The 14,347-nt window shown below is 37.3% G+C and overlaps 1 protein-coding gene across 2 annotated transcripts in view; it reads left to right on the top strand.

Moving 5' to 3' along the window:
• Positions 1-14,347, top strand: part of KCNQ5 (potassium voltage-gated channel subfamily Q member 5) — a 670,041-nt gene that overhangs the window by 578,757 nt on the left and 76,937 nt on the right. For both annotated transcript variants that reach the window (XM_077487389.1, XM_077487388.1), the window contains exons 6-7: positions 4,522-4,632; positions 10,137-10,232. In XM_077487389.1, the coding sequence (XP_077343515.1) occupies positions 4,522-4,632; positions 10,137-10,232 (207 nt within the window). The remainder of the gene's footprint in view (positions 1-4,521; positions 4,633-10,136; positions 10,233-14,347) is intronic.

Raw genomic sequence — 14,347 nt, 5'->3', positions numbered from 1 at the left:
GATAAGTGTAAAGAGTTGAAATAAGTCCCTTAGTGTGTAGGTCACATTTACTTATATTTTCAAAGCATGTTCATTTATCTAAATGAATTCTGCCTTGTATATAGGGCATAACATTTTTTTTAATCTGAAGATATTGAAAGAGCTCTGAATTAGGAAGTTTGTGACTTTCACATAAGTCAGGGAAAGTTTTGAATGAAGTAGAGGATGCTAGTTCACAGAGTTGAGTTAGATTAGTGGAGGTCCATGCTTTAAAAGATTTAGGGATAGACCAAGCAGGATAGAAAACTGAATTTTTAAGAAATTATAAAAGAGGTATATGGGGAGATTGTAGTCCATTTACTAATATAAATTTATCCCAAATGGCTAGTGCATGTTTAGCCATAGGATTATTGAGTTTTTTACGCTCGGAGTAATTAGACCATACGAGGTTGGTTATTTAAAGTGGGTCGCAATATATTGATTCCAGCGCAACTCAAAGTGGAATTTCACATTTTTTCGGTGATATTTAGGGATATGGGCTAATTGAGCTACATGGTAATAGGTGGTAAAATTAGGAAACCCTAGTCTCCCTTTGGGCTTTGGAAGGTAAAGAGTGTTTGGGCAGACAGGGTTTCAAGGATCCCCAAACAAAAGTTGTCAACCATTTTTTTAAGCGCAAAGGTTTTCTTTTCACGCACATTACTTGATGAAAGTGACATCAAATATTAAACACTTGGATATTGTAAAAACATGAAAAGACTGACCACCGCATATACAGTACACTGCGGCAGGGTGGGTCTATTGCATGAAACAACGTACCTGTACATCATTTCCTGCAATAGATACTGTGGGTGCATGCGTGGACCCGCTGCATGGAGAGGGAGACAATCATTGGGTCCAGCGGATTCGATGTCTGCCGGCCACCTGTGATCGCTCCACAAAGAGCCAGAAGAGGGATCTGCCTATGTAAGCAAGGCAGATCCCCGTTCTGACAGGGAAGTACACAGAAATCTTCTGTTTCTTGTAAGCAGGAACACCAATCTCTGTGTTCTTCCTGTCAGTCCATCTCTCACACAGTTGGAAAACACTCCTGGGCACACTTAACCCTTTGATCACTCCTGATGTTAACCTCTTCCCTGTCACTGTTATACAATAACAGTGCATTTTTTAGCACTGATCACTGTATTGGTGTCACTGGTTCCAGAAAAGTGTCACTTACTGTCAGATTTGTCCGCCGCAATGTTGTAGTCCCGCTAAAAATCGCCGTCATTACCAGTAAAAACAATAAAAAAAATGTAAAGTCCATAAATCTATCCCATAGTTTGTAGACTTTGCGCAAACCAATCAATATATGCTTATTGGGATTTTTTTTTACAAAAAAAAATACATATTGGCCTAAATTGATGAAATTTGATTTTTTTTTACATTTTTTGGATATGTATTAGAGCAGAAAGCAAAACATATAGTTTTTTTTTTTTTTAATTGGACATCAATTTTATTTGGGTACAGCATCACACAACTGCGCAATTGTCAATGTTAAAGTGCCGAATTGCAAAAAATGGCCTGGTCATTAGGAGGTAAAACCTTCCAGGGCTGAAGTTGTTAAAAACACTGTGTGTTTTATACACTACCAAAATACAGAAGAGGAAGCATGTAAGAATATTAGCAATATATCAAAAACTACTTACAAGTTAAAAACTCCAACATTATCTCAAAGTAGGTTTACACTGAATATACAGTGCCTTGAAAAAGTATTCATACCCCTTGAAATTTCCCACATTTTGTCATGTTACAACCACAAAGGTTAATGTATTTTATTGGGATTTTATGTGATAGACCAACACAAAGTGGCACATAATTGTGAAGTGGAAGAAACATGATAAATGGTTTTCAAATTTTTTTACAAATAAATATGTGTAAAGTGTGACGTGCATTTGTATGTAGCCCCCTTTACTCTGATACCCTTAATGAAACACTAGTGGAACCAATTGCCTTCAGAAGTCACCTAATTAGTAAATAGAGTCCACCTGTGTGTAATTTAATCTCAGTATAAATACAGCTGTTCTGTGATTCCCTCAGAGGTTTGTTAGTGAACCTTAGGGAACAAACAGGATCATGAAGGCCAAGGAACACACCAGACAGGTCATGGATAAAATTGTGGAGAAGTTTAAAGCAGGGTTAGGTTATAAAAAAAAAATCCCAAGCTTTGAACATCTCACAGAACACTGTTCAAGCCATCATCCGAAAATGGAAAGAGTATGGCACAACTGCAAACCTACCAAGACATGGCGGTTCACCTAAACTGACAGGTTGAGCAAGGAGAGCATTCATCAGAAAAGCAGCCAAGAGGCCCATGGTAGCTCTGGAGGAGCTGCAGAGATCCACAGCATAAGTGGGACAATCTTTCCACAGGACAACTATTAGTTGTATACTCCACAAATATGGCCTTTATGGAGGAGTGGCAAGAAGAAAGCCATTGTTTAAAGAAAGCCATAATAAGTCTCGTTTGCAGTTTGTGAGAAGCCATGGTCAGATGAGACCAAAATTGAACTTTTTGGCCTAAAAACAAAACGCTATGTGTGGCAGAAAGCTAACACTGCACATCGCCCAGAACACACCACCCCCACCGTGAAACATGGTGGTGGCAACATCATGTTGTGGGGATGCTTTTCTTCAGCAGGGACAGGAAAGCTGGTAAGAGTTGATAGGAACTTGGATGGAGCCAAATACAGGGAAATCTTAGAAGAAAGCCTGTTGAGAGTCTGCAAAAAACTTGAGACTGGGGTGGAGGTTCACCTTCCAGCAGGACAACGACCCCAAACATACAGCCAGAGCTACAATGGAATGGTTTAGATCAAAGAATATTCATGTGTTAGAATGGCCCAGTCAAAGTCCAGACCTAAATCCAATTGAGAATCTGTGGCAAAACTTGAAAATTGCTTTTCACAGACACTCTACATCCAATCTGACAGAGCTTGAGCTATTTTACAAAGAAGAATGGGCAAACATGTCACTCTCTAGATGTACAAAGCTGGTAGAGACATACTCAAAAAGACATGCAGCTGTAATTGCAGTGAAAGGTGGTTCTACAAAGTATTGATGGGGGGGGGGGGGGTCAATACAAATTCATGCCACACTTTTCACATATTATATTTATTGGTGTATAATATGCACTTTTTCTCAATGAAAAGCGTGTTGTACGCCAATACTTCAATTTGGTTGCCTCGGAGGGGACAGGGAGGGGGGTGGGAAGAGCACCGTCAAATTATATACAGTGAAAATCTCCTGTTTACTTGGCGGCTTCTGTAATACGCAGTCCTGTCTCCTGGGCCACCAGTGTACCCTTGTTCTGTCTATCATAGGAGATTCTCACTGTATGTAATCGGTCGGCGCTCATCCCCCGCCCCCCTCCCTGTCCCCTCTAGGCTGCAGATGCACATCGATCAGGCTGCATTGATGGCAATGGTGAGGCTGCTACATTGATGGCAATGGGGAGGCTGCTGCATTGATGGTAACGGTGAGGCTTCTGCATTGATCGCAATGGTGAGGCCACTGCATTGATGGCACTTGTGAGGCTTCATTGATGTGGACTGATGAGGCTGCATTGATGGCACTTGTGAGGCTGCAGATGGGCATTGATCAGGCTACATTCATGGCAAAGGTGAGGCTGCAGATGGGCACTGACCCTTATTTTGCTTCAAAGTTCCATATTTAAAATTTAAGTTTTTTTCCTGAACCTTCCCTATTAAAATGAATGTGCGTGTTATACACCTGTGCGTGTTATATGCTGATAAATACGGTATTTATTTGTGAAAAATGTTGAAAATCATTTATTGTTTTCCTTCCACTTCACAATTATGTGCCACTTTGTGTTGGTCTATCACATAAAATCCTGATAAATGACATTTATGTTTTTGGCTGTAACATGACAAAATGTGGAAAATTTCATGGGGAATAAATACTTTTTGCAAGGCACTGTACACTATAATGTCCCTAACCAAAAATGAAAGTCAGATCTACAGCATATAATGATTTGTATTATATACAATAATCAATAAACTGTAAAATGGCAAGTACAGGTAGAACCATGACAGAGAGTTGTAGCATTTCAGACAGTTTTAGATATGACTTCTGGGAACTATATTGAACAGAACTAAAGTAAATAAATTAAAATAAACAGTGATACGATTTTGTTATTCAATTGTTTTCCTTATAATAAACCTGATTTGATATTATGTGTAACAACTTCACTTTTATATTTTTTGTTTTTTTCCTGTTTTAAAAAAAATCAGCCCAGCTTTGTTGCAAACAGTGATAAATGCACCAGTTTTCTAACAAATTCAGATGATTTCAAAAAATGATAAAGACATAATGTTTGGGAAGGAAGATATAGATGCTTATTGATCCTAATATTTGTTTACACTTCATGCATTCAATATACATATCACATTCCACAGCAGATTGTCAGACATTGTAACTTGAGAAAAGAAATTTGTAGTGGAGAATGCCATAATAAATCTATCTTATGAATGTCATCCTTAGATTACGTTGACTACCATTGGCTACGGTGACAAAACCCCACACACGTGGCTTGGAAGACTTCTCTCAGCTGGGTTTGCTCTGCTTGGCATTTCCTTCTTTGCTTTACCTGCAGTGAGTATTAAACTTAAAGTCACAATAACAATCCAGATACATAATGCTGACATTTAGATAAGTATTATACACAAGGAGTGGTGCTTTACATCTCACATGTTTGCAGCTGTAGGGAAAAAATGTCTATCTATCTATTTATCTATCTATTTATCTATCTATGTATCTATCTATGTATCTATCTATCTATCTATCTATCTATCTATCTATCTAGCTAGCTATTTATCTAGCTATATATCTATCTAGCTATCTATCTACAGGCATACCCCACTTTTAAGTACACAATGGGGTTTATTTACTAAAGCTGGAAAGTGCAAAATAAGGCTCACTTCTGCATAAAAACCAATGAGCTTCTAACCCCAGCTTGTTCAATAAGGCTTTGGTTATAAAACCTGGAAGCTCATTGGTTTCTATGCAAAAGTGAGATTGATTTTGCACTTTACATCTTTAGTAAATAAACCCCATTGTGTACTTAAAAGTGGTGTATGCCTGTATCTATCTGTCTATCTATCTATCTATCTATCTATCTATCTATCTATCTATCTATCTATCTATCTATCTATCTATCTATCTAGCTATTTATCTAGCTTTCTATCTAGCTATGTATCTATGTATCTATGTATCTATGTATCTATCTATCTATCTATCTATCTATCTATCTATCTATCTATCTATCTATCTATCTATCTATCTATCTATCTATCTATCTATCTATCTATTTATCTGGCTATCTAATCTATCTATCTATCTATCTATCTATCTATCTATCTATCTATCTATTTATCTGGCTATCTATTTATCTATCTATCTATTTATCTGTCTATCTATCTATCTATCTATCTATCTATCTATCTATCTATCTATCTATCTATCTATCTATCTATCTATCTATCTATCTATCTATCTATCTATCTATCCATTGGGTTTGAAGATACAAAAATGTTGTTGATAAATTGATAGGTGGATAGATTAATAGATGAAGTTCAGTGGGGGGACTTTATACAGTATGAAAACTGCAAGGGTTATTTACAAGTAATGTGCAAATTTGTAGCCAACAGCAATAATGCAGACATGTGGTTACTGTTTGTCACTAGGCAAGTACACCTTTATCATCAGACAACCATTGTTTTCCTGGGCATCGCTCACAGAAATAATTAAGAAAAAACATCAGCAGTCTCTTGCTGTGTATAGTTTATCTTAAAATATATCCCCATGAGCCATATTAATATAGTACACTCCGATTCTTCTTTTACATTCTAGAGGAAAGGTTTTGTTTTTTTTGTACCAGCATTCTCTGAATTAATAAAGCTTATATCCTTTTAGATTGTTGCCTGTGATCTGTAGCCCACATATTAGTCTTTGTCCACTGGAGAGTTGTGTTATTGAATTTATTCTTTTTTAGATCAATACCTGCAAGAAGAAGTTTTTTTTTTTTTAATGAGGCCACAATGCTAAGTTTAAAAGTATCATAATATGCTCAATTTTGATTATTTGAGACCAATTAAAATAAAAACAGAACTTGGAACATTCTTCCACTGTTAACGGATCCCGAGAAGACTCAGTCAATGAAGTGGGAAGCTACTAAATGAAATTTTATATGTCAAGCTGATGACTGTCTTTGAAAGTCAGTTGAGATTTTATATAACCTCATTATATAATGTGTGGGTGGCTGCTGACATTTAGCTCCCTAATAGGTGTAAGCAGGGTAACAATAAAATATTCTTTTATCCATCCAGATGATTACACTTTATATGGTTCAGTGGTTTAGAATTTCAATCTATATATGAAATGAAAGAATCCGTTTTGAATAAAAGTGATTAATACAGTACACCTGTTAAAATTTCATGCATACGGATTTTAATTCGCCAAAACTTTTGTTACACATTTTAATTATACTTCCTATTTCTATGTTAAAAACCATTTGAGAATAACACTGATACAAAGTGTCATTTGTCTTTTTCATATGCATATTTCCTTCTTTCACCATACGCTACGCTTTTTTTTAAGCTAGGCTACACGCGGCGATCATAGTTTGCAGTTTGCATGTATTAAACGTGCCCACTTTTTTAGAGATTCCTAGGAAATTTGCTAGTAGCTGCAATCATCTGTGCTTTAACTTGCAGCCTAAATGGGAACTGTTTACTGTGGTAAGCTTAAATTTGTCACAAAATATTATTTTGCAAATTACTTTTGTGACTAAAATGTGCTCATGTTGGTTAGATCAAGGGTCAAAGGTATTATTTTCTTACAAATACACTCATTTTTCAAATCCACACATTTTCAGAAATATTGTATATCTAATTTTACCATAGAAAAAGTCTAGTTCCCAGTTGAGAATCAAGCATATAGTGTTCATTTTAGGACATTGCTCCTCTATACCCTGCTTCATTTAGGATATATCTCTTCATTCCCTACTACAAACGCCTAAAGACACGGCATAATAGTCTTCCAATCATTCTGTTTTTTCCTAAAAGAACAAAGGCTATTCACTTAGCAGTGTAAATGTGTCACATGTCTGATGTTTGACTCCCAAACCAGATTTTTTTTTAACAAACATCCCCTTGTGCGCCACTATATGTTAAAATAATTTTCAGTAATAAATATAAAATAACCCCATCATAATAGGGGGTAAAGCAAAACCTAATGGCTGGACAAATTTTTGCAACTTTGACATCTTTTAATAAATCTATGCATATCATCACAACTACTTTTTGTATCCAGCAGTGGTGGCTGTGGTCATAATTTTTTTTGGGAGGGGCGGCAAACAGTGGTGCACCCACAGAACCCCCCCTCCCAGCGCGCACTTGGTCCCGTCATCAGGAGCACCGGAGCACTTACCCCATTTATGGCGGTGATGGGCGGCAACTTCCTCTTCCCTTGCTCTCTTCCATGTGCATCACGGGCGGCTTTCCCTTCCCCTGCTCTCCACTGGAGGCATCACGGCGGCTTTCATCCCCTCCTCGGCAGCCAATCGGAACGCTTCTCCTTTCCGCCAAACAGGAAACAGGTCTCACACTGCCTTCCTGATTGGCTGGGAGGAGAATCAGTGTGAAAATAACAAATATTCATTCATTATTGTCATGCAACTGCGCTCCGAGTCCACCCTTTTTTGAAGCCTATTAGAACCTCTGACTCTAATCACATGCTTCAAAAACACACACACACACACCATCCCCCATTGGAATCCATGCATTTGACACCCTCTATGTTAAAGTTGAACTATATATAGGCAAAAAAAAAATTAAATTTTGGATAGCATAAGGGAGGGTTATAACCTCTGGAAGATTTATTCTTGCCATCTATGTGCCATTGGGGAGATTTCCTTTTACTTCTTGTCCCATAGGCAAAATGTCCCCATTGAAAGATTTTCCCTCTAATACTTTCACTTTCGATGATAATGGAAAAAAAGAAACAGAGACAACAAATATATTATATATGTATATATATATATATATATATATATATATATATATATATATATATATGTATAATTTTTTGTATCCGCCTGTGTGTGTACGGTAATCATGGTAGAGACAAACAAAGAAAATTCAAGGGCTTAATAGTTGTTGCTGTAGTAATGCATGGGAATAAAAGCAGCATACTTGGATAGTGTTAGGCCTTCATGGGTTTACATTACCTTGATATGGGCCTCTAAATAGTGGTAATTTGAAATTTCATAGGCAAATATTTCAATGCTCACAACACAGGGGCTCTGAATAGGCAATTAAATATAATATGCAGTCGACAACCAATTGTAACAGTAAGTGGAAAGTAAATGTATAAATATGACATATTGTGGCTAACAAATGGGCATGTAAATGGTTAATTGTACTAATGCTGTCAACACAGGGTGGCACTGTGGACAGCACAATAAATGATACACTATGCCACGTCCTTAATTAGTCATACAAATTGAGGAATTGGGAAAAATTGACTTTTTAGGCATACTTTTAAAAAAGACAATTTTTTTTATTTTACAAATCAATAACAAAAATTCAAAAATAGGACAAAGATAAAAAAACTTCAGTGAGTGTGGTTTAAAACATATCTCAGTGACCAACCAAACAGTCCAGAGTTTAATCAAGCTTTAATGGACTGGGATGGTGAGCCAAGAAATACCTAGGCTTGATAATGACCCCAATATAGAAACATATATATATATATATATATATATATATATATATATATATATATATATATATATATTTTTTTTTTTTTTTTTTTTTTTTTTTGTCACTGAGGTAAGGTAAACAGATGAGCAAGAACTCTATGGGAGGACACCAGTTCATACAGATGGGCAATCATGAGAAAATATGGGCTGTCCCCACACGCACCACCAATGCAGCCGCAGCCCAACCAAGCAAAGATTCCTCCCTCAATTTCTTCTTGCAAATTTCCCCCCTCATTTCCCCACCAACAATTTGAGGGAGGGGTCTGTGGTGGGAGCATTTATAGACACCCCTAACACCTTTGTGGTTGTACCTGGGGAAGACCACACTACAGTTGTGCTCCAAAGTTTGCATACCCTGGCAGAAATTGTGACATTTTGGCATTATTATTGAAAATATGACTGATTAGGCCAAAAAATCTGTCTTTTATTTAAGGATAGAAATCACATGAAGCCATTTATAATCATATCGTTTTTTTGGATCATTTTTAAATCATAATGATAGCAGAAATCACCCAAATGGCCCTGATAAAAAATGTACATACCCTGGAATGTTTGGCCTTGGCACAGACACAAACGGTTAAAATGGCAATTAAAGGGTAATTTCCCACATTTGTGGCTTTTTAAATCACAATTAGTGTCTGTGTATAAATAGTCAATGAGTTTGGTATCTCACACAGAGATGCACTAAGCAGGCTAGACACTGAGCCATGAGAAGGTAGAAAAGAACAGTCAAAAGACCTGTGTAACAAGGTAATAAAACTTGGGGATCTCTCGATACCAAGCCAAGGTTAGGTGGATCAAGAAAGATTTTAGCCTCAACGGCCACAGGAACAGTTCGACTAGTTATATACAGACACTAATTGTGATTTATAAAGCCACAAATGCGGGAAATTAACCTTTAATTGATTAATTGAATAAATAAAAGACAGTTTTTTGGCATGATCAGTCATATTTTCAATATTAATGCCAAAATGTCACAATTTCTGCCAAGGTATGCAAGCTTTTGAGCACAACTGTACATGTGCCCATCCCACAGGTTTGCCACTGAAGTGAAGGTTCACTTTAACAAGTGAATGCTATTAAATAATGTAAACCTGGGAATACCCAACCATAAATTAGGGAAATTTAAAATACAGCAATCCTTTTACCACATGATTGGTTGATTAATGCAAATCCAGCTTTTTTTTATTTACTAAGCTCAGTGAATATTCGTTGATTACGTACATTGGTGGTCTTAAAGGCCCTTTGGTGCTTGTATTTGTTCCCTATGGTAATTAATATTTGCCAATGATTATTGCAGTATCAGTAACAGACCAACTAACACATTACTTTACAGGGTATTCTTGGATCCGGGTTTGCCTTAAAAGTTCAGGAACAGCACCGACAGAAGCACTTTGAAAAGAGGAGGAATCCCGCTGCTAGTTTAATTCAGGTGAGGGCAAAGAAATCTTGTATGTTCTTGTGACCTTTGTAATACAAATCCAATGTAATCAAAGCCAGAATATGCATTTACAGTATGTCTTTTATCATAATAACATGCTGATGCATGCTTTAAAAATCTTGCAATTAAATGACTCGATTTGTTAAGGGCAGGAACCTATTCCTCTATTATCACAGAGAACAAGATACTGATGTTTCTTATCACACAAAAAAGTTAAATATGCAGTAAATCTATAGGAAAAAATATTATTTAAGGGTTTAAAAGCTGAGAAAGCTTTACCCTGTAAGACATGAATAAGTTGCATGAGACACATAATGCCATTTTCATGTGTTCAGCACATGATCCACCATACTTTATGGTGGAAACACAATGAAATGTATGCATAAAGCACTTTTCATAACAATGTGACAAAAAAACATAAGCAGGAAAAACAGAGCTCCATAAACACATAGCTAATGTTAAGCACATTCATGGGCTGGATAGCAATCACATGTGTGCATCCATATGGCAAATTCACTTTCATTATTATCTAAGAACATTACAAACTCATGTATGTATGCATCAGTGGTTCCATAAGCATTTACCAAGAGCAATAAGAACATATGGCTGTGTGCAGATTTGCAATTTTTTCCTGTGCTTCATTGGCATTGCAGCGTAATGCACCTTGCCTCTGCATGTCTGCATGTTTATTTTACTAATTCAGTAGAATTGAAAAAGTGAAAGAAGTTTCTCCCATACAGTCAAGAAAATGTTTTGAATAAGTAACCTTACTTTAGATGGCCTTTAGATTTTTTTTTTTAATCTTAAGCTTACTAAAATAGTATGCACCTGTGTGGTAACTGAAGGCTGGGCCACTGCAAGGTGGGAACATCGGACAATAGTTCAGTCCCCCTCACAGCACATACACTTAAATGGGCCTTATGACATGAATGTGGCACCCCCAACAGAGATAACCTTGTCCACAGTCTCAGTGTTCACATGATCTGTATCTTTTGCAGTGATGTCAATCCATGTCTTGATTGTCTTTTCAAAGGATTTTTTGCAAACACCAAGAGGTTGGGTTTGGTGAAATACGCAGCAGAGCGTATCTTTTAAAAGCTAGTAGTCTATGCATGGAGCCCAGACTTAGCTTGCACACAGCAGACAGAAGTAGCATCTAATACTATAGAGGTTTCTGTGTTTTTTTTCTGTACCAGGCAGTGACTCCCCTGCAATATCATTAAAACTACTGGATCAACATGGGTAAAGGAGTAGGCAAGTGGTAATTCATGTAGTGTCCCCAGTAGAATCCTTAAAGTAGTCAGATCATCATGGGTAAGGTCCATTCTTAAGTAATTATTAAGCACCCATGGTAGGCCCAGTGGACTAAGGCCCTCAGACCTGAGCAAGAGCCCAGTACATTAGATCCAGATAATGGCATGTAGGCAAAGACCCCTTCAGAAGCATGGTAAGGACTTTTGTTAAAGCAAGTCCAAAACCCACCAACAAAGTCATCAGTGGTTGGCTAAGCAACCAACAATAGTGCCAACTATAATGTATCTCTAGTTTAGTCCTCTGGATCTCTCAACATAGAACCTTGATGACACAACACATGAAGCGACTGAGCACACCCTACAGGAGAAATAAGTGTACTACAGCAAAATCATGCAGGTTTAAGAAGGCCTTAGGTTTAGGGAACACATCCCTTTGAGTACACAGAAGCAGGAAAGCAATGCAAGCAGTATGCAGCTGCATAAATCCTTGTGTGTATGGTAGATACAGCCTCCACTTGTTTCATTCTGTCAGGATTAACAGTTGTGGTGGTATATTGCTCTTGCTTAAAATGCACATATTTTTGTTGTGTATATGCCAAAGAAATAGCAGTCTATTAAGATTGTCTTAGTTACAAAAAAATTACTTTATTATTGCACAGCCAGTATTTTTGTCAAAAGGTACAGCTGGACTTTAAAGCTGAACTCCAGGTAAACAGCTAAATACAAACATGGGAGCTGCTTTACCTTCTGAGATACGTATTTCTGTCCATCAAGCCCTCAGCTGTATACAACTCTGCCAGATGACATAGGCAGGCTGGTGGTGACTTGATTTTTCTCTTCTGCACTTAAGCAATGCATGTTGGCTACCTCCCCGCCCCCAGCCTGTGACTACGTGAAGGAGCAAAAGCTGACTGCTTACTCAGCTTTCTCCTATCAGCGTGTTCTTTGTCAGCACATGTGCACTAGAACACAACTCATTGGCTCTTAGTAAAGCCCCACTCTCTATGCTTCTATGTCTCCTTGTCCCAATGCTGTGGTATGAAGGACTGCAAGAATATGACATACATTTAATTTCAGATACTTACACTAGCATTTAAAATACATTAAATATGTTTTTAATGACCCAAAAGCTGTTTTTATTTTTTATATCTGCCCCGAGTTCACCTTTAAAGGGTTGCATAAAATCAAAAAAATGTTTTTACATTGTCATATAGGGTGATTTAGCAATAATTCATTTCAATACTATAGAAGTACAAAGATAACGTAGTACATTTTATTCATCAGTCACATTTTCATTGCATTAAGTTGTAAATTAGCACACACAGTGGCCAGGTAAACTGACAAACATTAAAGCATAGCTTTAGGCAAAACTTTTTTTTAAATTTTGGATAGGGCAAGGGAGGGATATAATCGCTGTCAGATTTTTTTTCTGCGTCTCATTGCAGAGATTTCTCTTCACTTGCTGTCCCATAGCCAAACAGGGATTGGGAGGAAATCCATGTAAACTACCCACTTCAGCCCTGGAAGGATTTAATGACCAGGTCATTTTTTGCAATACGGCACTGCGTTGCGTTAACTGACAATTGTGCGGTCGTGCAAAGTGGTACCCAAACAAAATTGATGTCCTTTCTTCCAGACAAATAGCTTTCTTTTGGTGGTATTTGATCACCTCTGCGGTTTTTATTTTTTGCACTGTAAACAAAAAAAGACGTATATTGATTGGTTTGCGCAAAAGTTATAGCGTCTACAAAATAGTGGATAGATTTATGCCATTTAAATTTTTTTATTTTTCTACTAGTAATGGCAGTGACAGTGATTTTTAGCGGGACTGGAACAATGCGGTGGACAGATTGGACACTTTTGACACTTTTTTTGGGACCAGTAATATTAATATAGCAATCGGTGCTATAAAAATGCATTGATTACTGTATAAATGACACTGGCAGGGAAGGGGTTAACACTAGTGGTGATCAAGTGGTTAAATGTGTTCCCTAGTAGGGGCTGTTTCTAACTGTGGGAGCAGTGTACTGATTGGAGGAGGAGAGAGATTGCTGTTCATGATCACTAGGAACAGACAATCTCTCTCTACTCCCCCGTCAGAATGGGGATCTGTTTGTTTACATTGACAGATCCCCGTTCTGGCTCTCTGTCTTGGGTGGCCGGCGAACATTGCGGCTGCCGGTCATGCGCATCGCCTCTAGCGCGGTGCACACGCCCACTGTATCTATTGCATACAGCTACAGCTATTTGCGCAATAGAGCCAACCTGCCACAGCATAATAATTACGGCTGGTTGACAAGTGGCTAAAGGAAATTCCTTGTGGACCCCCAGATTTAGTGTCCCTATTGGAAGATTTTCCCTATATTACTTTTCCAGGGACAACTTTTACTTTTACTTTCAATGATAATGGTAAAAAAAAATTAAATAGATAGTATTCTTCTTAACAGGGGCACAGATGGCAATAAAAATGTCAGGTGTTCTAATCCCTCTGCCTTCTGTCCAAAACGGAAAAAAAAAAGTTGTGCTTAAACTATAGTTTAAATGTTGGTCCTGGTAAATATCAGACTTCACTGAAGCAGCATTGTACTATATGCACAGGGAACTACAAAATATGCCTGTTGCTGAGTATTATGCTTTGTTATACTCCAAAACCTTTTTCTAATTCTGATCTGGTTTTATTAATATGCTTTGCTGACAGTTCTTTATAGGACTCCAGTATTCTTGATTAACAACATCCTTTTTATTTCCTAGGCAATGTGTAATATTAAAATAATGTTCAAGCAGGTTTCTTAAAGGGTTACTCCGCTTTAGTTAAAAAAAAATTATAACATATCATTGATACATATGTTTTTG

Source organism: Lithobates pipiens, unplaced genomic scaffold (assembly GCF_037356315.1).
Source record: "Lithobates pipiens isolate NorthernLeopardFrog02 unplaced genomic scaffold, aLitPip1_a1.2 Scaffold_18, whole genome shotgun sequence".
Taxonomy (NCBI): domain Eukaryota; kingdom Metazoa; phylum Chordata; class Amphibia; order Anura; family Ranidae; genus Lithobates; species Lithobates pipiens.
Note: the sequence above shows the minus strand (reverse complement) of the source record. Positions and strands in the feature narration are given on the sequence as shown.